Source organism: Panthera pardus, unplaced genomic scaffold (assembly GCF_024362965.1).
Source record: "Panthera pardus isolate Hobbes unplaced genomic scaffold, ASM2436296v1 HiC_scaffold_27, whole genome shotgun sequence".
NCBI lineage: Eukaryota > Metazoa > Chordata > Mammalia > Carnivora > Felidae > Panthera > Panthera pardus.
The window spans coordinates 92,258,536-92,283,027 of record NW_026526843.1 but is presented as its reverse complement, the minus strand read 5'-3'; the positions used below and the strand labels follow the sequence as shown (position 1 = coordinate 92,283,027).

General features: G+C 41.9%; 2 protein-coding genes across 2 annotated transcripts in view; both read left to right on the top strand.

The window, feature by feature from the left end:
- The window catches only part of XK (X-linked Kx blood group antigen, Kell and VPS13A binding protein), a 61,846-nt gene that overhangs the window by 22,781 nt on the left and 14,573 nt on the right, over positions 1 to 24,492 (top strand). The window lies entirely within an intron of this gene.
- Positions 3,849 to 4,330, top strand: LOC128773845 (histone H2A-Bbd type 1-like). Its single transcript, XM_053891721.1, has one exon. The coding sequence runs from the start codon at positions 3,958 to 3,960 to the stop codon at positions 4,309 to 4,311; it is 354 nt and encodes a 117-aa protein (XP_053747696.1). The 5' UTR covers positions 3,849 to 3,957; the 3' UTR covers positions 4,312 to 4,330.

Sequence of the window (24,492 nt, the reverse complement as noted above, 5' to 3'; positions counted from 1 at the left end):
CTTTTATTTCCCTTGCCTCTGGAGACATGTCAAATAAGAAATTTCTGTGGCCAAGGTCAAAGAGGTTTCAGCCTATTTTCTCCTCTAGGATTTCGATGGTTTTCTGTCTCACATTTAGGTCTTTCATCCATTTTGAATTTATTTTTGTGTCTGGTGTAAGAAAGTGGTCCGTTTTCATTCTTCTGCATGTTTCTGTCCAGTTCTCCCAGTACCATTTGCTAAAGAGACTGTCTTTTTTCCATTGGATATTCTTTCCTGCTTTGTCGAAGATTAGTTGGCCACATATTTGTAGGTCCATTTCTGGGTTCTCCATTCTATTCCATTGATCTGTGTCTGTTTCTCTGCCAGTACTGTACTGTCTTGATGATTGCAGCTTTGTAATATAATTTAAAGTCTGGGCTTGTGATGCCTCCACCTTTGGTTTTCTTTTCTTTTCTTTTTTTTTTTTAATTTTTTTAACGTTTATTTATTATCGAGAGACAGAGCGAGACAGCATGAGCAGGGGAGGGGCAGAGAGAGGAGGAGACACAGAATCCAAAACAGGCTCCAGACTCTGAGCTGTCAGCACAGAGCCCGACGCGGGGCTCAAACCCACAAACTGTGAGATCATGACCTGAGCCAAATTCAGACACTTAATTGACTGAGCCACCCAGGCACCCCAGAATGCTGGTGTTATTTTGATAATGTTGCATTGAATGTGTAGATTGCTTTCAGTAGTATCAACGTTTTAGCAATATTTGTTCTTCCAATCCTTGAGCATGGAATGTTTTTCCATTTCTTTGTGTCTTCTTCAATTTCTTTCATAAGCTTTCTATAGTTTTCAGTGTACAGATCTTTTACCTCTTTGGTTATGTTTATTCCTAAGTATATTAAGGTTTTTGGAGCAGTGTATAAATGGGATCAATTCCTCGTTTCTCTTTCTGCCGCCTCATTACTGGTGTATAGAAATGCATCCGATTTCCGTGCATTGATTTTATATCCTGCGACTTTGCTGAATTCCTCTAGCATCTCTAGCAGTTTTTTGGTGGAAACTTTTGAGTTTTCCGTGTAGAGTATCACATCCTCTGCGAAGAGTGAAGGTTTGACTTCTTTTGTGCTAATTTGGATGCCTTTTATTTCGTTGTCTGAAAGCTGAGGCTAGGTCTTCCAACACTAATATTTGATTCTGAAGGGTCCAGGAGCTCTTTGAAATTCTTGTGAACAAACTTATTAGAACTGAACCAGATTTGGAAAAAAATTTTTTTCTAATTTTGTTCCTTTTCAGATTCTCTTTTTGCAAACCTCCCGTAACGTTCTGTGTGCATTCGGGTTTTATCCTTCAAATTTGTTAGTTACATTTTGAACCAACATGCCATTTTACTCCATAACAGAAACATTCTGTTTTAAACAAAGAAACAAAAACCCACGTCATCTTGAAACTCCTAGTGGACTCTCACTCATGTATATTATAACTTTTAAGCAAAATCACTTGTATTTTATTGTGAAAACTACAGGGTGAATAATTGTGAATTTCTTTCATGTTAGTGGATTTAGCAGATTTCATGAACACACCTATCCCAGAATTACTCAGCCACATACTTATATATAACTTCTCACTGTGGCAGAAATGACCATGGTCATGGGCAGGCTCAGAAATAGAGCCTCTTTGTAGCATATGCAAATAAGAAGCAAAAATATATGAAATAGAATTATACCTAGTTATCAGTGTTTCAACATTGTGTCTTAAAAATTAGGCATCTATGGGATGCCTGGGTGGCTCATTCAGTGAAGCATCCAACTCTTGGTTTCGGCTCAGGTCATGATCTCACAATTCATTAGAGTCTTTCACAGGGCTCTGTGAGCCTGCTTGGGGCTCTCTGTCCCTCTCTCTCTTCTCCTTCCCTACTTGTTCTCTCTGCCTCTCAAATAAATAAACATTTAAAAAATTAGGTATGTATTGAATGCCCATTAACTATCAGTCCAAAGTTATGCATTATCTAGAAATCTTAAAAATTATCTTCTCGTTGGCATACTATGAAATGTGATTGCTTTGTAGAATGAAGTTTGTCCGACCAGTGATTCAATTTGGTTAATTATAAATTTATATATATATATATATATCATAATCTTAAACATAAAATACATTAACACCAGTTTATGTGATCAGTAAAAGTTTATAAGTTTACGAAGAACATACCTGAGTAGTAGATAAGTGCATATTTGTGTTATAGTTAACACTGATAAAAGAGAAAGGACTTAGTTGTTTTCATTAAATCTAAATGATTAAACTAGTCCTGTTTGCTAAAGATTTACTTAAATTGAATTTGATATCTTAAAATAGTTGTGATTTAGTTTCTGGGAGAATATATATTGTTTAAATCTACCTCATTTAAAGTATCATAGTTCAGTTTCCTTATTTTCAAGAAAATTTGGAAATACTCAATGTGTGTAAGCAATTATTTATCTAGAAATGCTATTTAAGAACAGAGCTCCCTTAATTTAAGAGATTTTACAATCTGTTAATATCATTCAGAGGTAGGAAAACATCGTACACTCACACAATCAAAGGTGAAGACCTTTGTGTATTAAAGACAGAGACATATGGGCCCAGACAAGTAGAGCTTATAGCTTCAATCCTATAATTTCAGGCATATGTCAAGTATAATACAGAAACAGCAAATCTCATCAGTCCAGATATCAAAAAGCTCTTCTCCCCTCAGAGAGTATGCAGTTCTTAATGGATTTGAACAAAGACTGGAAAATGAGATTGTGTTTTGTCTTTCACCCAAAAGAAATTGGATCTCTTTGGACTCATTTTGAGAGATTTCCACATGGTCAGATCCTAAAACCAAACTCTGAACCATTTTTTTTTAAATGTTTATTGTGAGAGGGAGAGAATGAGTGAGCAAGCAGGGGAAGGGCAGAGAGAGAGGGAGACAGAGAATCCCAAGCAGGCTCCATATTGCCAGAGTGGAGCCCAACGTGGGGCTTGAACCTGTGAACCCTGAGCTCATGACCCAAAACAAAATCAAGAGTTGGATGCTTACCTGACTGAGCCACCCAGGCACCCCCCCCAGTCATTTTGGTTAATGATAAAAATAAATTATTGGCTGTAAATGAACAAAAATGAAACAGAAACACAAAGCAGAGAAGGAAATTAAAATTATTAAAAATTTAAATTAGAAAAAATCAACAAAGTGCTCTTGGTGCTTTGGATTCACCTAGAAGAAATGAGACACCCCTGGGTATTAACTGAGAATGAGGTACACTTCTTTGTCTTTGAATTTTATCTGGCTCTGACTGGTGAATCTAGTGGGCATATCACTGTGACCTCCAAAACAGTTAGAAGATATTTTCAGAGAGAGTGAGTGAACTCATGACCTTTATATCGATGTAACATGAAAATGTGTTAAGAGTCTTCACTGATGAGGAATTGGCGGATATTGTAACCAATCCAGAAGAGAATCCAAAGAACGTAGAAATATTGATTATCTTTAAATGTCTCAACGGGGGCAAAATTGGGTTTAGTTTGGACCTCTACTGGACAAAGCATTCAGTATGTGTGTCCGTGACCGGCAATTTACAAAGGGCTGTCAAAGAGCTCAAAGACCATGGAAGGCCAGGACCAGGTAACCTGGAGGGGAGTGTCCTCAAGACAGAGCACTGTGTCAGTGGAAACGTTTCTGTTCTTGTTTGTACTGGACTGTTGAGTGCCAGGAGAAAGAGTTCCCTCGTAAAGAGGGTCCAGTGCAGTCAACAGGGAGACCAGGTTTCTGTCATGGATGTTTCCAGGCCAGTCCTGAGCAGGGCACAGTGACATCAGCGACACCAGTGACATCATAATGTCGGAGGTGTCATATAAGCAGCTCCCTGACCAGTGAGGGGCACACTTGGTAGGAGTCGGCGCCGGCATCCTGCCACCCTCGGGCCAGCGGGACGGTCAGGCCGGGCCGATCGGGTTCCAACCCAGCACGAGGCATGTCTGGGAGGCACCGCCGCCGGCACCGTCGCAGACGGAGGAGGCACGCGGTGTCCCGCTCCAGGAGAGCCGAGCTGCAATTCCCGGTCAGCCGCGTGGAGCGTCTCCTGCGAGAGGGTCGCTACGCCCCGCGCCTGAGCGCGTCCACCCCGGTCTTCCTGACCGCCGTTCTCGAGTACCTGACGGCCAACATCCTGGAGCTGGCGGGCAAGGAGGCTCTGGACAGCCACAAGATGCGCATCACCCCGGAGCACGTGCAGCGAGCCCTGGGCAGCAACCAGCACCTCAGGGGTCTCCTCGAGAACACCACCTCCCCTCGGGTGGATGGGCTGCCCCGAGTTCGGAAGTGGTGATGCCCGCGTCCCCGAGCCGGCCCCCTCGTCCGGACCCCGAAGCCGCCCACAGATGAGGGAGGCCTGGCCTTGTGTCTGCACGTGACATTAAAGGAGTTAACTCCAGGGCCGTGCCTCTGACCGGTGTCTGTTTCTGTCATTCGGAGGTAGCTGGAGGTGTCTGTCAGACATCCGGGAGGAGACCTCCCACGGGAGGTGGAGGGTGGATGGGCGGTCAGTGTGGGATGCTGGACTCGGGCATTTCGGGGAGCGGTTTCGCTGGGGACAGTGCAGGAAGCGGCCCTGAGGGAGTAGCGGGTCAGGGGGAAGAGACTTCCTCACTGGCGCTGAGCCAGTCCAGGCTTGTGAGGCCAGGAGGCTGGCGGGGTGGGGGTGGCTCTCCCAGGCATGTTGAATGCCCAGGAGGGTGGGGGCTGAAGACCACGACTGAGGTGCCACAGGCCTTATTCCTGACCGGAGACCATGTGGAAGTCAGGAGGTGATGGCAGTGGGGGTGGGTGGGGAGGGTGGCATAGCAGCCGACACGCACTTAACGGGCCAGGGCTTCGCATGAAGATTGAGGAGCGACGGGGAAACCATGAAGAGGTACACGTAGAAGGAACTCTGCTCAGGTTGATTTGATGGCCTTATACCCCGCCTCATTCCGAAAAAGGGCTCGAGGTAGGGATTATTAGCTAGTGCTGCGGTACTCTGTGGAGTATATCCTTCTGCCCTCTCTCGCGGACGCTGGTCAACCGTATAGTACTATGAAAGGTAGCATCTGGCCTAAGACATGCGATCCTAGACGTTCTTTTTAAAAACCATTTGTTAATGTTTCTCTATTTTGAGAGAGAGCATACAGGGAAGGAGCTGAACGAGAGGGAGAGGGAGAATCCCAAGGGAACTCCCTACCACCGGCGCAGAGCCCGATGCGGGGCTCGATCCCAGGGACTGTGAGATCATGACCTGAGCCAAAACCAACAGTCAGACCCTTGACTGAGCCTCCCAGGTGTCCCAATCCTATGAAGTTCTTAATGGTTATTGTTAATAGATTTATTTAGAAATATACTCCATTATAAACTCCTGTAGTAATCTCATTCTCCATGAAACACCTAACCCGTCTACGATCATATACTTGATGGAGCAACATAGAGTTATCAGTGGCTGAATACGTGTTTGGAGAGGTACAAGTGTGTTCCGTGTAAGTTCTGTCCCAAGTGGTGGACTCGGGAGGACATACAGTTCTTACAAAGACTCTTGAGGCGTTTTGGGTTGAAAAGAGTTGTCACGTCAAGTGTTCTGGCAGTCTTTCCCCTTCCTGTGACTGTCAACATTTAATATTTTCTCCGGTTCATCATGTGCTCAAGCCCCCCCCCCACCCCCACAGCCCCCTGGACTGTCACAGAGGGCTGGTCAGAGGTTGCCTAGGCAGCGTCGACAAAGGGATCAGAGGAGCTGGGTTGGCCATCCCAGTTCACCACTTTGTGGCCATGTGATCTGGGACACTCCTCTGTTGCCTCTGAAAAGCACTTTCCCGTGTGAAATGGGGATGATAAGGGTTCCCCCATCTTTGGATTTTTGCAAAGATTAAGTCATTGTGTGCCTGTCAACTGGCGCACAGTGCAGCGCCCGGCACGGGGTGCGCCCTGAGTGCGTGGCTGCACGTGTCTCCCTTTCTGTAGACCACATGCTTAGGCGTGCTTCCCCAGGTGCCCCTGGCCTGGATCTCACGCGATGGCGGGGGGCCTGGGCCACTGGCTGTGAGACCGCAGCCTGCTGAACCTTGGGAAGAGACAGAGTGCCACGCAGAGGAAGCAGCCAGAGGTACACCCAGGAACCAGACGGGCCTCAGCCTGGTTTCCTCTCTGCTCCCCTCTGCCTGGGGACTCACCCTCTCTCTGCTTCCTGCCACCATCTTTTAAAGTGTGGAGTTGGCTTAGCCTTTACCTACTTCATAGGAGTGTCCTGACAATAATAGTGTCAGGGTTGTGTTTAGAGCTGATTTGAATATGTGCTCGTACAAATCCAAGAAACTTTTCTTGCTCCACAATGCCATTCAACCAAATAGTTCTAGAAACCTCACTGTCAAGATGTCTGCCTTTCCAAGTTGTGATTTATTGTAGAGAGCCAGGAAGCCCTCTTTGCCTTAGCCAAGCTCAACTGTTACCCCTGTGTTCATTTGAGTAGCAAGCAGGTCTCTCTCTCTCTCTCTCTCTCTCTCTCTCTCTCTCTTTCTCTCTTTCTCTCTTTCTCTCTTTCTCTCTTTCTCAAATAAACATTAAGGCCAGAGAGGTGAGAGTAGGTGGATAAACCATGTTGGGTTAGCAGACCTGTGTGGTCAGGTGGTCACTTTACAGTCCATGCAGCAGTCCACACTAATGGTCTCTGTGACGCCTGTAGGGAGCCAGACTTCCTGGGCTCCTTCACACTGTCCGGTGTCCAAAGTGGAATTTGGAGGTTTAGTGACCTTGTGTTGGCAAGCCCTCTGTGGTCACAGGGGCATGGGACAATCAGGCAGAGCAATACTGCCATCCCTTTAAGAATTGTACTTCAGGGGAGCCTGGGTGACTGAACCAGTTAAGCGGCTGACTCTTGGTTTTAGCTCAGGTCATAATCTCATGGTTCTTGGGACGGAGCCCCATGTTGGTCTTTGTGCTAACAGCATGGAGCCTGCTTGGGATTCATTCATATATTCATTCATTCATTCATTCATTCATTCTCTCTCTCTCGATAAATAATAAATTTAAAAAAAAGAACTGTGCTTCAGCTTTGCTTGTGGATTTCACAGGAAACATGGGGGCCAGGGCCAGTACAGGATGGCTGTAAATGCAGCCCCTGCCAAATCCCCCTCCTACACGTGCACAGGAATCCTCCACTCAGGGGAGGCAGGTGGAGAGGGGGAATCACTGCTCCTGGGAAAGAATGAGCCACCAAGTTTAGGCCCTTTGTGCATTTCAAAAAAGTAGGAGGTGGAGGATGGTGAGGAAGGATCAGCTCTAGCTTGGGCCCTGGAGGGAGGACACCGTTGACGACCAGTGCCCTGTTGGGAATGGGAAACTAAAACCAGAGTGAGTGGGGTCCGGGGCTGGGGGGTGTGTAGCTGCCAAACTAGGTCTGGGATCCAAAGGTGTATCAGGACAGGCTGAGGTCAGACACAGGTCAGCACAGCAGAAAACATAATGTGTGAGAAGAGATGAGCCCAAGAGTTGAGTCTGGGGGAATCTGGAAGGTTGTGTGGGCTCGGGGTTGGCATGAGCACAAGGCATGGGGATTAGGCTGGGCTCCCACTGAGAACAGCCTTTGGGAACAGAGACGTTTGAAGGCCCAGGCTCCCTTAGTTCCTCAATCTGACATCCTACAGGATGTGGCCAGGATGCAGGTAGCAGATGGGATCATTAGGCCTACAGTGATGTATTTACAGGAAAATTAATCAGCTGCCAGCATTTAAAATAAAGAAGTTTTAACATAAAAACCTCAGTTACTGGCTTCTCGGGTGAAGCCAAAATGTCTGCACACACGTGTTTATTGTCACATGAAGATGTCTGGCTGCTGTCCCGTGACTACTGGGCCTCTCTGGTTTGCCACAGTGCTCACCCTTCACCGTTGTATCTCACGTATGACCCACGTCACTCCTTTACAGTACCGTCCCGTCTCTTAAAGTTGCTTGAGTTCGTTATCCTCACCATCCTAAAACCAGTTTTCTGAAGGGTAAAGTTCTCTCCTTCAATAGATTAGAACAGCACAGTGCTCCTCACAGTTGTCTTTGGTATGGGGCCAGTATTTTCTGTTGTTCAGATAGATTGTGAACTGATATGTGGTCCTATTTTCCTAGGACTAGAATGGAGTTTACATTTGACTCTTCACTCGAATTCAGCAACATCTGAACTAGTATATACTCTGTTCAACAAGAAGACTCCACTCACTTAAGTGTTGTGGCAAAACCCACGATTGCTGTAAAGGTCGCTAAAGGCCGACCATTTCCGAACCAGTCGTAGCTGATCAGTAACATAATTTAATGATCTACATCAGTCCCTAAGTCACATTTGAATAGCACTGTAAGAGTGAATTTATTTTATCTTATTCTTTAAGGAGTGTGGTTTCAAATCTAGGAAAGGCCTCGAATAGGACCTGTATTTGATGTTTCATTTAGTGTTTCTGCTTCAGAGTCCTTCATGAAAACGGAAGACTGGTACGTCATGTATTGAGGGTTTTGAAATCGCTGCGGGGAAAATCTCTCTCCACTGCATCTTTTTAAACAAAATCGAAAGGAAACCGGTTTGCGGCAAGGAGGCAGGTCAGGTAGTGTCGTTGTGGGACGCTTGGGTTCTGCCACATAGGATGAAAGGAATTCACCAACTCGACTGTGGAGGAGAGAGCTTTCATGACATACTGGGACAGAAGAGTGCCAGAAGAGGGAGGAAAGTCAGGTTCTGGTCTCCCACGGGTGTGGTTTCCTTGGGGGCACATCAGCTTCCACAGCTATAAAATGAGGAGGTTGGACAAAATTGTTTCAGAGGTCTGCTCAAGGTGTACAATTACCAGTCTGAGCTTTTCCCAAGAAAAGTCTGTACTGACAGTGGGTAAATGGGGCACAGAGGACAGGAATTATTTTTTAGGGTGTCCATTTTACAGCTGAGGCCACTTTGGCCCAGAGCTGACCCTCAACTCTCCAAACGTCACATGGCCAATGGGTAGAACAGTGAGTATGCCAGTCCTGTTCTCGTACCTGTTGTTGGGGCTCCTCCGCTACTATAGCCTGAGAGATGAGCCTCAAGAGAGAAAGTGTGTAATACTCTCCTCTGGGATAAAGAAGCTATTCTTTTGGATACAGAGATGTCGGGGTTTGTTGGACCTCTGGGTAAGCACGAGCAACATGAAGTTTTACTTGCATTTTATATCGAAAAGGCCAGATGGGTTAGGATCAAGGACTGATTTTATACAAAGCAGGTGTTGTTCCACTGGTCATTGTAATAGCTAGATCATGAACCCAGCTTGTCAAATAAGGCGTTCTCAAAATTCTGACTCTGTCCACTGACTTGGTGTTAAAGGTGATTATATGATGGCATCAGAAGTCTGTGCTTAAAAGTTTATTCTTGAAGTACCTTAATTACTGTCCTTTTCCACGGAGTTCTCCTGTCTTTAGCTGATCATAGGGCCTTGAGGGAAGCATCCATCAGAGTAAATAAAAAACTCTGAGAAGACAACAGAGACTTAAAATGTTTTTGGGTCACTTGCGACTTGTGACATTTTTACAAGTGCAAAATCTGGTAGGAGTATATAATGAAAACAGTACAAGTGAAGGGGAAATTTTTTGTGACATGCAAAATAAGATAATAAAGCCAATCCAAAAAGACTTTTGGAGAAAGTATCTACAATGCATGATGATTAAACCTGTTTTCAAAAAAATCTGGGGTAGATTTTAAATACGTGTATTTTAACAAAGATTCACAGAAAGGTTTGATGTATGTCCTCATTTTGAAAACACTGGTGTAGAAATTTCTACTAAAATTTGAAAAGGAATGTTGGTACCATTTTTTAATGTACTGAAATTATGACTAATAACACTAATTTTGTTGCCTAATGTCATCAGGGAAAGCCCCAACTGGACTCTGGTAATTAGGAACATAGACAATAAGGGTGCTAATAAATCTCTAGGGACTTTGCATACAGCAGAGAACTAAAATATTGATATTAATAATATTTTCCCTATTCAGATTTAATCTATGGACAGCTGAATACTTCTTTTGATTTGATTTTTTCTTATACAACTAATCAATACTAACATAGCAAATAGAGCTAAAGTTTTCGAACACCTCTTTTTGTAAGGCAAAGGAACAAGTCTTTATTACTTTTTAAGGACCTCTGGAAAATCTCAAAGAACGTTTAAAGTACAAAAGACGTTAAGTTTTATTTCATTTTTCATTTTGGAATCTGTGTTGGAAGGTAAAATTGAAGTTTCCAGGACATTTGAGAATTAAGATGGGATCATAGGCGCCTGAGTATATGAATGATTATAGCTTGGCTATTTATTAATTAAAGTAACAGTACAATATTTAAATGAAGATACAAAAAAATGCAAGTTTCTTTTACTTTAAAGAGAACAATCAATTTTCTTATGATAAAGTAATAAGAAAGTGTTACTGTGGTGAGATATGGTATCTCCCCTCTTTGGGTGTAGATTATATAGGAGGTGAGGTGAGAGCCTGAATAATGGCCTGAGGGATATTCAGGTTCTAATCTCCGAAACCTGTGAATGATAACTCACAGGTTTATATGGCAGAAAAGGATTTTGCCGATAAAGCCAGATGGGAAGGCTATTGCAGATTACGTGGTGGACTCTTAATGCAATCACAAGTGTCCTTATAAGAGAGAGGCAGGAGGAGGTTTGATGACAGAGGAAGAAGATAACATGAGGACTGCTGGCTTTGAAGCTGGAGGAAAGGGTCTGCAACCAAGGAATGCAAGGAATTTGGCTCTAGAAGCTGGAAAAGGCCAGGAAAGGGATTCTCTCCCCTAGGGCCTCTGGAGGAAGCATGGCCTGCTGACACCCTGATTTTAGCCCAGAGAAGCTGATTTCCGACTTCTGACCTCCAGAACTGCAAGAGAGTAAATATGTATTGTTTTAAGCCACCAAGTTTGTGGTAATTGGTTAGAGCAGCCATAGGAAATTCTGGAACAAGTGATTTTGCTTTGGACAGAAACATTCCCTTTTTGGCACTTAATTAAAATCAAAATAAGCGTGTGTCATTATCTTGAGACTCCTAGTAGAGTCTCAGTCATATATAGTCTCATTCATATTTATTAATTATAGCTTTTAGGCACTAGTAGTTCACAGAGAAAACAAGGGGGTGGATAATTGTGAGTGTCTGTCATTTTAGCAGAGCTCGAGAATACACTCACTCAGCCTAGCTTTCATTTAGCCACACGATTCCCTTATACGTTTCACAACATGGCAGAAGTGAATATACATTCATTTTCAAACCCAAAGATATAGCCTCTTTGTAGCATATACAAATAAGAAGCAAAAGTATATAAATTAAAATTATGCTCGTAATGAATGTTTTAGTTTTCTTACTTAGAAATGATGGAGGTGTCCATTCAGTGTCTACTAATTATTTCATAATATCAGTCAAAGGTCTTCAGTTATCTAAAGATTTTGGAAACACTTCTTTTTTTTTTCTTTTTTTTTTTTAACGTTTTAAATTTATTTTTGAGAGGCAGAGAGACAGAGTGTGAGTAGGGGAAGGGCAGAGGGAGAGGGAGACACAGAATCTGAAGCAGGCTCCAGGCTCCAAGCTGTCAGCACAGAGCCCAACGTGGGGCTCAAACTCACTGACCTGAGATCATAATCTGAGCCGAAGTCAGACGCTTAACCGAGTGACTGAGGTGCCCCAGTGGAAATGCTTTTCAAGATGACATACCATAAAACCTCATTACTGTGGAAATACAAGCTCATTAGAACAATGATTCAGTTTGCTTAAACGTAAATTGATGTTTTTGTAATCTTAAATATTCAGTAGGTAATTCTAGCCTATTTGATTATAAACCTGTGTAAGTTTAGCAAAAATATATACCCAAGAGGCAGAAAAATGTATGCTTGTTTTATATTCCATGCTGATAGAGAAGACATAGTTGGTTTCATTAAATCCCAAATATTAGACTAGTTGAAATTGTCAAATATTTACATCAATTCCATGTAAATTTGAATTCTTAAAATATATTTTAAACACTTTGCACGTTTCAGATACTTAATTTCCATATTGTAGGAAATATTTGTTATATTCAGTTTATGTAAGCAATTACTTATCTACATATGCCAATCAGAACAGAGCTCCTTTAATTTAAGAAAGAGACTTTATAATCTAATATATTAATACCATCCAAAGGTAGGAAAATGCTACACATTCAGCAGAATTAGAGGTGAAGGCATTTCTGAACTAGAGATATAGAGACATACAGCTACAGAGAAATAGCTTCAATTTTATGATTTTAGCCATGGATCAAGAGTAAACACAGAAACAGAAAATCTTCCCAGTCCAGATTTCAAAAAGCTGTTTTCCTCCCAAAGGTCATGAGATTCTGAATTGATTTACACTTTAAAAAAGAGTAATAAACAAAAAGACTGACAAGCCAGATTCTTTGTTGCCTCTCGCCCAGCAGGGACTAGATTGTCTGTAAACCCTAAGTCCATGTAGAGAGATCTCCAGATGGTCAGACCCCAAAACCAATTCCCATCCATTTTTGCCAACCATAGGGAATAACTTAATGGCTGTAAATGAACAAAAACGAAACAAATCCATGAATATTGGAGCAGCTTTTAAAAGACAGAAAAAGGCAGAGCGAACACAGTTCTGTTGGCACTTTGGCTTCACCTAGAAGTGCCAAGAAAAGACAATGCTGGGCTTTCACTGCCCGCACAATACATTCTCCATGAACAGTTTACCTGGCTCTCGCAGGTGAACCTGTGGGCCACCTCATTATGAGTTTCAAAGCGTTTAAAAGATATTTAAAAAAAAAAAAAGGTAAAATCGTGTCACTCACAGAGACATGGGTACATGTTAAGAGATGTTATGACCTATGGAATGGGCAGGTGTTAAAAACCAGTTCAAAAAAGAACAAAGGAATGTTGGTTAGGAAGGCTGAAATAAAGAGGTCATTGGGACCGAAACTGGTTTTATTTCATTGTGAGAGGGGACACAACTGAACCTCCTCTGGACCACGTCCTCCTCATTTGTATCGCTGACCTGCCAGCCTGTATCCTGGAGCTGGCGGGCAACCAGTCCTGTGGCCGTCACCTCGCAGGACGCGGAGAGTCGGCAGTGCCAGACCTTGAGCTTCTCTAGGGACGGGACAAACTGTCCAACTGATGACCGGTCCCAACTCAGGAAGAATTGCTGACCCCTGTGTTCTAAAGCCTGGCGAGGGCCCTCCTGGCAAGCCACTGGCGAGCCCGCTCACAGTTGAGGGAGCTCTGTGCTACTGCCATCAGCAAATGCTACTAAACAGTTTAACTCTGTGGGTGTACTTCTGCCTCCTGTCACTTTCTGCCATTTTGATTTGGAAGTGTCTGTGTGGGGGGCATCTGAGAGAAGGTGTCCCATAGGATTTGAAGATGTAGCCTGCAAGCAAAAATGGGTATATAGCCCGGAAAGGTAAATTGGGGGCCTGTAGCAGGCTCTTGGATACTGTGAGTCCCTTGTCTTTGGCCTTCTTGATTTTAGTGCAGCTGTGGGGAAGAGCTCCACATGCATTGCCAGCATCCCACATCAACCACCGACTACAAGTCCGAGGACACACTGTGGCATTTCTCTTTTTTCTGCCTCAAGGTTTTCTCCTGTGCCAGAGAATGTAGCTCAAGCATGAATGAGAAGTGTGGTGGAAGGTAACACTTAATGGAGCTACCTCCAAATGAAAGGAGACAATAGTCTGTGGATATACCCTCAGTCTCTGTCCTTAAGATGGATAAATTGGGGTCTAATCTGTATGGTCCTCTGTGGATCCCCAAAGAGACTGAGCCCCATTTGCCACAGTGTTAACCAGTTTAATGCCGTCTTCATTAGCCCTGCTGCCTTTACTCCTTCACTGTTTCAAAGGCTTAGCTCCCAGCCGAACTGCATGCATCCAAATGCTTGCCTCAGGCTCTGCTGCTTGAGAATAGTCATCTGAATAGAGGTGGTAATTTGAACCACAGCAGGCCAGGCCTGTACAGCTGTGGGAAAAGCAGCCAGATTCCTTCAGGGTACAAGTTCTGTCAGAGGCTGCAAAGGAACAGAGGGGCAAGTGTGTTTGAAGTTTGTGCACAAGAATGAATGAGGTTGTCCACCGAGGATTCTTAGCTGGATGAGGGGAAATAGAGGATTCATTTGGTTTGAATGCTTGATAAGAATATAGAAAAAGTTGTAGTGGTTCTTAGACAAGTGAGTTGAATGGGTAGAAGGTGGTGATTAGCATAGGATGTTTTCAGTTAGTGATTTCAGAGGTGTTTATTGTGTCTTGAATTCCTAGGAAAGCACTCTTAATAACTCATCCCTTTCATATCTGCTGTATTTGGGGAAAAGAGGCTAGGGTTCATCGGTCTAATTTTATAATACAGTTGTTTGAACTTTGGTAACCTGACACAATTGCCATCATTTTAATCAGGTCACTTCCCAGAGATGTGCCTTGGCCAGACACAATGTCTAGCTTCAGGAAAAAAAAAACCATAATGTGTCACCTGTTTCTGAGACCAGCTGTGTTTTATGAACTAATCTAAAGATAATACTTTTAATTCATACATTCTTAGAGGCATATGGGAGGGATGTTGCAGTATAGCTGTGTGTGTGTATGTGTGTATGTAGTGCTTCATATGATAAAAGTTTATAAATTTCTGCCACAACATCTCCTCAGTTTTTTGCATGTCTACACACACACACAGGCACTCACATGCACACACATACACAAAATACAAAACTTCAAAAGGAGTCTGAAAGGAAACACTGAAATGTCAAATAGTTGTCTTAGGATAGTGAGGGTATGGGCCGTTTTTTCTTCTTTCCATTTCTTTGTGTTTTTCATGCTTCCTCAAGGAACATTTATTAGTTTTTGTTGGGGGTGGGGAGAGTGGTCAGGCATGATCTACTGGGCTAGACATAGGTCTTTGTCTTACTCATTTGTGCAGGCCCAGTTTGGCACGTATGGGTTCTCAATATATAGTCAGCGAATGATGAAAAGTAAAGAGCAGATCAATTATATTAATCTCATTTCCACAGATAAAAAGGCAGAGGGTATCATTTAAGACATTGCAATTACAAATGATAGCAGACCCACCTAAATGTGTCTTAAAAATATATACATGTATGTACGTGTTAAAATATGTAATTTTTATATTTTTTATATTTTTATTATATATAAATTTTTATATAAATAAATTTTATTATATATAAATAAATTTTTTATGTATATAAACAAATTTTTTATTATACCTCACCTGATACAGCGGCAGAGTGATCCCATGGTTGGCTGATTTACTGGCACAGCAATGTCATCAAGGACCTAGGCATTTTCCATCTTTGTGTCTGTTTCCCCTCATGATTGCAAGAGGACTATTTATGATATATTGCCACAGAGCAAACCACCACAAAAGTTAGTGACTTAAAATAACCATAGTTCTTTTGCCCATGAACTTGTAATCTGACAAATCTTGGCAGAGTCCACTTCACTCTGTTCCATGTGGTATCAGCTGGAGCAGCTTGACTGAAGGCTGGGGAATCCACTTCCAAGATGGCTTACTCACATGGCTGGCAGTTTGGTACTTTGTTTTCTTTTGGTTGCTTAGGTGGGGCTGAGGGCTGGAGGCCTTGGTTCTTTTCCAAGTGGGCCTCTCCTTGGCTCCCTCAAGGGATGGCATCTAGGTCTTAAGAATGAGTGTTCTGGGGCACCTGGGTGGCTCAAGTCGGTTGAGTGTCCAACTTTGGCTGAGGTCATGATCTCAAGGTTCCAGAGTTTGAGCCCTGCATCGGGCTCTGTGCTGATGGCTCAGAGTCTGGAGCCTGCTTCGGGTTCTGTGTTTCCCTCTCTCTCTGCCCCTCCCCCACTCACCTACTGTCTCTCTCTGTCTCTCAAAAATACGTAAATGTTAAAAAAAATTTTTTTAAAAAAGAATGAGTGTTCTAAGAGACAAAGTGGAAATTTTCTGCTTTTTAATGTGTTTACCCAGAAAGTGGCAGAGTCATTTTTGCTATATTCTATTATTTAAGCATTCACTAGATCTCAGATTTAAGAAGAGGAGACATGGACCCTACTCCTTGATGGGAAGAATATCAAAGAATTTGAAGGGCCATGTTTTAAAACTCCTACAGGTTGTTATAGATCTAGACATCACATATAGGCATGACCAAGTCCGAGAGAAGAGAATGGTTTCTTCCTGTGTGCTTTTTTCTGTTGAGGGGGGAACACCTTTTCATTCAGCAGAATTCTACTCTGGTTTCATTGGCCAGACATGGGTCAGGCTAAACCAGTCCCTAACCATAGTAATAGAGAGTTACCGATGCCTCTAAGGTATAGATACCCTTGTCCCTACAAAGCAGCTGGGTGGGGCCTAGAAGAGATAGATCAACTTCATCTAATTAACCCAGTGAATATCCCATGCAAATATCATTGTTTCTATTTGTGAAACAAAAAAATTGTAGGAGACTAGTCTATACAAATCTTGATTTACTCCAGGAGCCAAATGTGTGAGCATCTTCCTTGAACATATGGGAGGGTGAGCATGTAATCAGAACTCTGCCTTCAAGGAAGAAAGGAGGAAGAATACCAATTAAGAGTAGGAGGTCCATCGTATCTGCATCACCAAGGTTCAGGAGGTTCAAGGGCCCAAAGCCAAGACTGAAACCCATGTTTTTGGATGCTTGGCCCATTGCTAGTCTTTTAGCCAACACTGCTTCTCATGGAGATGTAGAATGTTAAGAAGTAGATAGGGTTTAAGAAGTCATCATGTCCGACTTTGCACTCTATCTAGAAATCCCTTCTTTGGTTTCCCTTAAAGGTGGTCCACCAGCCTCTGCTGGATAGCTTTCAGTACTCAAAAGGCACCGTTGCATTGCTAAAACTTTCTTGTTAGAATGTTCTTTCTTATATAATAAGTTAAGTGGGACTTTTCCTTTCCCCTCCCCCAAGAAGACATCAGGCTCAGGTGCTGTATGTGCCACATTCAGAAAAAAACAACAAAAAACAAAAAACAAAAAAACCACTAAGAATTGGCCAGATTCCTTTTTTCAGGATTTTCCAACTGTGACAAACCAGCCCTCCAACAATCAACCCCCACATCCCCACCCTCAGCTTCTATAAGGAAATAGCTGACGGTAGGGGAGAGAGAAATAGGAGTTTCTATAATATACATGCCCTCACTTCCCCTCCCAGAAGCCACCTAAAGTGAGGTTTTCAAGATGAAGAGTGTTCACAACATGGGTAGCCAACCACTGCATTTCCTGCCTTCTAAGCTGGGAACCCAGAGGCCCACCCCACTTTTGCTTTCTTGAAATTTCTCATTGGTGTATACCCTGTAGTTAAAGATTATTCATGAGCATAGAGACTGAGGCCTGATTCTCATTTGTAGATTGCTGAAGGTGGGAGGCTTGAGGGAATAGCCTGGGGTGAGTAGAGACCAAGGTGCCTGCCATAAAGGGGACAAGAGGTCTCCTTGGTATCAGCTAGCTATTATAAGTTACAGACTACCTAAGACTTAGTGTTTTAAACAATAAGCATTTATTGTTGCTCATTAGTCTACAGGTCAACTGGGCAGTTCTGGTCTGGGCCAGGCTAGGCTTCATCTTGGCTGAGCTTGCTCATGAGCACACACTCAGTCTGGGTCATTTGGGAATGACTGACTGATCTGGGATGACTGCACTTGGAATGGCTCACTTACATGTGGTCTCTACCTCCGTAGCAGGCTCTCCTGGTGGTTGCAGGACTCTGGGAAAGTCAGAGCATGTAGAGCTGCAGTCTCTTGTGATCTAGGCTCAGAACTGGGGCACTGTCACTTCTTCCACATTCTGTTTCCACAGACCACAGTTGAGAGGAGATTGGGGGGGAAATAAGTCCATTGCATGATAATACCCCACCAGCTGACACTACTAAGTAGAGATTTTCACTTGTATGGAAATCAACCTCTTTTAATCTTCAGCCCCATGGTTAGACCTGATTTTTTTTTCCCACTACAGCAACACTAACACATCTACTACCCCTTACTAACATGCCAGATCTCCAAATATTTACAACTATCTTGACTCTGTTTTCTTTTTCATTCTCCAGATCCTCCAGTTCTTTCTCTAATGGAAGGCTTTGTAGCCATCAAGGTTATGGTACTTGAGATACAATCTGGCTTGGCACTTTTTTCTTAAAACATGGCATTCATAATTGTGTATGATGTTGCAGACTTATTTCAACAAGAGCTGGTAGCAGTGGGACTATGTTTCATTTCATTTTATTTAATTTTTCGGCATTAATCTGAACTCTTATTTTATTTATGTGCCCAAATGATGTAGCTTTGGGAGGAGCTGAATGATACAATTGTTTTATATGGATAGATATAAATTCTCCCAGGTTTTTTTTTTTTGTCATACTGAGAGCAGCTAAGCCAAGATTTACGCATCTTGTACCTATACAGTGTATTTCTATATATCATATATAGAAATATAATATATAAACATATATTTATTTTTATGTTATATATTTTTTATATTTATATCTTTATATAAATATATAAAGGTAGGGCTTGATATTTTTTCTTGTTATCTTTCCTTTTCTTGGATTCACACCCAGGGTATCAGCCTGTTGAGATGATTTTGAATGGTGACTCTCTTGTCTTCCTGGTTTTGTCCCAGCTATCGTGTATGTCTTCAGTCCTTGACAGGAATGTGAGACTAGGACAGCCCCAAGGCCAAGGTCCTGCACAGTCCTTGACATACGCCCTTTAGCCTGAAGGGAAGTAGTGAAGAATATGAGTACAGATTGCTTATTCAGCTGCAAATCCCATCTAACCACTCATATTAGCATAGGAGTTTTCTGTGACTTTCCCCCAAGGACGTCACGAGGGCTTTTCTGGGGGGTGCTTTTTTGGTGTTTTTCTGGAGACCTGCTAAAAACCACACACGTGTCTGTAATATCCACCCACTTATTAACCACAGATATTTTTTCTTTGTACATTAATTCAAAATATTGATATTGTAAAATATTAAGGCATAGAGACAGGACTAGAAAATAATATAATAAACACACACATACCTCCTTGCCTACTTTATCTGACAGTCACATGAAATATTTGCTTCAGAATTATCTTTTTGTCTCTTTAAGAAATAAAATATTATTAGTATAATTAGGGCACCCTGTGACCCTTGTCATCATTTCAGAGTTTATCATTCTCATGCATGATTCATAACTTAACTATATTTGTACTGTATCCATAAATACTATGTATTGGTTTTGTAGGTCTTTAATCCTTATCACACTGCAAACATCATTCTAAAATTTGTATTTTTGCTCAACATGATATTTTGAGAACTATGCCGCTGATGAATGTAGTGCTGGTTTATTTCTTGTGTGTGACTTAAAACTGTTCTATCGCAGGCAACAATTTTCTGTAAAGGGACAGATGGTAAATATTTTCGATTTTGCAGTCCATCGTGGTCTGTGTCTTGTTCTTCATTTTTGTTTGTTTTTACAACCCTTTAAAAATGTACAAAACATTCTTAACTCATGAGCTATACAAAAATAAGACCTAGTTTGCCAACCCTTGTTCTACCATAGAACTCTAACACTGTTTCTCCATTCTCCTTTTGATTCGTGTGTCCTCCTAGGTCTCAGTTTCCTTTATAAGGCAGAAGAGACAATGGCTGCCTTGCTTACCTCCTTAGGAGGGTAGGAAGATAAGTCAGATAATGGATTTGAAAGTGCTTTGAAATGTTACAAAGGCTGTTTTATTCCTTTCCTCTCTTCTCTTCTCGCTTCCCTTTTCTTTCTTTCCCTTCCCTTCTCTTTCCCTTTTGTTGGCCTAAGTAGGTTCTGAATTAAATTTCCTTGAAGAGATATGGGAGCTCATGTGAAATTTAGATGGTCAAGACACCCATGAAGAGCATGAAGACGCTATGGGGCAGCTAAGGATTAGGGAAGTCTTAGCCCAAACAATGTAGTATTATATTCTTGCTGGAGGTTTCTCCACAGCTCTGGGGCATCACTGCTGGGAAATTCAGGGGGCACTCTCCTTCCAGGCAGCCTCGAAGCTGGAACACAGTTGGTACTTTTTTGAAATCCTCTGAGACTAAGGTCAGAAGCTTGGGCTCATAGCCTATTCTGCTATTGAATAGTGTCACCAAGCTGACCTCAGAGACCTTTTGTCTCTTAATTTATAAACCGCATCTGTCAACACAGGCTTCACGGGATTGTTGTGAAAATTAAATAAGATAAGCAGAAAACATTGGCTTGTGGTACAAGCCCTTGGTTAAGATGCTCACCAGAGGTTAATTTATCACTGTATCACTGATTGTTTCTTTATGGAGGGTCCCCTTTTAGGGAAACTACACTAGATAGCAAGTCTGCAAGGGCTGTATGCCTACCCTTTTTTTTTTTCTTTTTTTTTTTTTTTTTTTGGTATAGCATTGGTAACTTTAATGGATTTTAATGAAATTTTTAACCTTGTAAAAGGTGATTCAAGTAGCTTGGATTCCATGTTTGGCTCCTTCTCTGGTCTTAATGCAAAGCAGTGATGAATCAGTTTTTCTTCATGGGAAGGTATTGCTAATGAATTTAATTTCTTTAATAGATAGACAGCTATTCAGATTTTTCATCTCCTCTTGTGCCACTTTTGGTAAGTTGTATTTTTCCCGGAATTTGTCCATTTCACCTAAGTTACCAACTTTATTGGCAAACCCTGTTAATAATATTTCCTTATATATTTAATGTCGGTAGTAATATCCCCTCATTTCTGATAGTGGTAATTAACATTCTGTCTTTTTTTTCCTTGGTCAGTCCAGCTAAGGGTTTATCAGTTTTGTTGATCTTTTCTAAGAACCAGCTTTTGTATGTCTACCTTTAAAACTATCCTAAATTAAGAACTTTAATTTGAGAAAAATGTGCATAAATAATAACATTCCTCATACATTACTGCAAACACGTTTTTAAAAATGCCTTAAGCACATGTTTAATAGCACTTAGCCTGGTGACAGGCCATGTGGACATACTAGAGACTTTTTTAGAAAGGGAGTTGAATTCACATTTTTATTTCTCAGGTGTGATAGCCTCAACCCTTCCTCATCCTCTGCAGTCAAAGATCACCCTGACTACTGAATGGGGGAATAAAAGGTTGGCTCAGTAAGGGCTGGAGATTTGCAGATGGGCAAGGGGAACATGTAGAAAGAGTCAGACTGGCTTCCATGACTATGTTGTAATGTGGATAATAGTCACTGGTAGGGCTGGCCCTTCTGTTATTATTATTATTATTAAGGCTGATTCTTTGGTTTTTCAGCATGTAGGAGACCAAGAAAGATTTAGAGAGCCAAGCTTTATATTTCCAGAGATAAGTAGTTTTTAATGCTTGCTTCAGATTGGAAGCTATTTCTGGTATTTCTAATTGTGCCTCAAGAGACCTAAAAGTAATTTGGACTCAGTAGCTAGAATGAAATTGAATTTTCTCTAGGGAAAATAATATTAAACATAAATTCAAAGCATCTTATAATAAGGTTATTATAGTGGCACATGTTCATTGTGTTTTAGGAAAAAGATAATAAACTTATGATTTTGGAACTTCCGAGAATTGGCTACTTTGAGTTGAACTTAAGGACATGCAGTTGTTACTGTCTGCTTCTGTGAACATTTTTTGAGTTCTTTTGCTGTTTGTGAACCAGGATCCAAATGTTAGGGTTCATTAAAGGAAGCACAGATGTGCGTGTGAGTAGAGCAATGAATATCTAGAAAGAATCTAGAAAACTTGCTAGTTCTTTGATTTCAAAGTTGTCTTATTCATTTTTAAACCTCTTAGAAGTACGTTTGAATTATTTTAGTTAATGTTTAGTAAAAAGGATGGTAATACATTGAGCGAAGAGTTGGTTAACTGATCTCTTTCAAAACAAGAGTGGCTGGCAGAACAAATATGCCATGGAACTCAGTGAAACAGCCCAAAGGGAATGGAGGGGTGCCTGGGTGGCTCAGTCAGTTGAGCATCCGACTTTGGCTTAGCTCATGATCTCCTGGTTCGTGGGTTTGAGCCCCGCGTTGGGCTCTGTGCTGACAGCTCAGAGCCTGGAGCCTGCTTCGGATTCCCTGTCTCCCTCTCTCTCTGTCCCTCTCCTGTATGTGTGTGCGCGCGCGCTCTCTCTCCCTCTCTCCCTGTCAAAAATAAACATTAAAAAAAAAAAAGGAATGGAGATTTCTGAGCATTTGATGTTCCAGTAAACGTGGGCCGTGCAGAAACCTATTTTGCTTGTGTATTTTTCAGCCTTATGTTTGTTACCTTTCTGCCTTTCTTTGGAGAAGACCCCATATATATGAGAAACATTGTTGAAGGATTGAGATGGTACACTGTTTAGAACATGTTTGTAGCATATGATTTGGTAAGTGAAGAAGATATGTACCACTGGCTTGAATACATTATTTTTTATTTAATAATAAATCCTACTTACCACCTAATTTCTTCAGGATATCTCTATTGAACACCCACTGTGTGCCAGACGCTGGACTTGGTGCCAGGCATCAGTGAACAAAACAGGATCTGTGTTTTGGTTCAGCGTGTATTCTGTTAGAGATGTGAATTTGACCTATTTCTCTTTTACCTAAAAGTAGAGCATTGCTTAATTGGCAAATTGGTTAAATATGGGCTAATTTAGGTTAGTGGTTATTTTAAATTTTACTTACTAAAAATTTTACTTGGATATGTTCAAACTCCTCAAATTGTACACATTAAATATGTGCACTTCTTAGTATATAAATATACCTCAATAAAGCTGGAAAAAATTATTATAGTCTGTTTTCTTCTTACCCTAAAGTTGATTTAGGTGGATTGTGTTGACTTTGCTCCAGTATGGAAGTTGCTTAAACCTCTGCCCTATGCTAGATGTCTGATTTGTACCACATAATGCTCTCATCAGCCTGTAACCAGATGAATTTATTTGGCTATTGCAAATCCAACAAAGAAGTGATATAAATATATATAGTATTTTTCTACACCAAGGAGCATTCTCAGCTATATTCACTAGAGTATACATAGCTACTATAGCAATCTAAACAATGGTCTGCATGATTATGTAATGGTGTATGTCAGTGTATAAGACAATACGAAGTTTCATAAGACTTGGGGGTGGGTTCAGATCCATTCCTCCTAAATTGAACTCACCTCCAAATACAGTGGGGTAAAAATGCTCTTGTATATCACCAAGACTTTTCATCCAGGCTTGGCTTTTGCCTAAGTGTAGGCCTTGATTTTCCTTTCTGGGTTCTGTGACCACAAACCAGTGAAAGTTACTTAGTGCTACTCAGTGGGAAGCACCTCTCCCCTAACCCCACCCCTGCCCCCACCATACAAGAGGTTCACTGGAGGATGGCAATGCTGTTTATATATCTTCTCAGGTTTCCTTCTAGAGCCTGTGTTTGAAGAATCTGGCACAGGACCTTCAGATTCCACATCCATATCTCTGCAAAGTAGGTTTTGGTAGTACAGCTTAGAATTGAGGGCACTGAGCAGGTACAGTCACACACAGAGAACTGAGGTCTTCTTTGCAAGGTCCAAGCCATTTATTTATCCATTTTTTATTATTTATATTCTACCTATTTCTAAAGGTTTTTGTGTTATTTACAACATAAGCACATATAAAATGAGTCCATTAAATAAGAAGAACCGAGGGGCACCTGGGTGGCTCGGTCAGTTAAAGCGGCCAACTTGCCCTCAGGTCATGATCTCGCAGCCTGTGAGTTCAACCCCACATTGGACTCTGTGCTGACAGCTCAGAGCCTAGAGCCTGCTTCAGAGTCTGTGTCTCCCTCTCTCTTGCCCTCCCCCACTCACGCTCTGTCTCTGTCTCTCAAAAATGAATAAATGTTTAAAAAAAATTTAAGAAAAACAGAAAAGCATTTGAAAACAGGGAAGGGAAGATAGATGGGGGGAATTATACTGAAAATTATTGTGGGAGTTGAAAAAACTAGTGGAGGTAAGGATGTACGTGCAAACATTTGTGTGTTCAAGTGTTGGCAAAGCAGAAAATGGAAGAGAGGGTCAAGTGGCCATGCCCATTTATTTACAAAGTTCACTGTACATGAGTAACTGTGTTTTAACACGGTTTGGTGTGTCTTGAGCCATAGTTGGGAAGGTACAGCAGAATGTAGAACTTTCGTCTTGACGTTCTGAATGATCTTGCTACCATTTTGCTGTTAGATAACCTGATATAGGGGCCAGTGCAGGAATCAGGTACTAAATTCCTTTGTCTGGCTATAGAGGGCAAGGGTTTTCTTTGATGTAGCTAAACTCACTGATATCTCTTCTGTCTGCCTGAGGTAGGATGGTGAGAAAGCTGGCAGGGCAGATAGAGGAGCCTGCCTCACTTCTTTCCGATCATTTGTTGGGCCTTGGGAGGCAATTTCCAGAAACCAGCTTAGTGCAGTGAGGCCTACCCACTCCCGGGTGCCTGGACAGCATGATTTCAGGAAGTCTTTATATAGAGAATACTCATGTAATAGAAACTA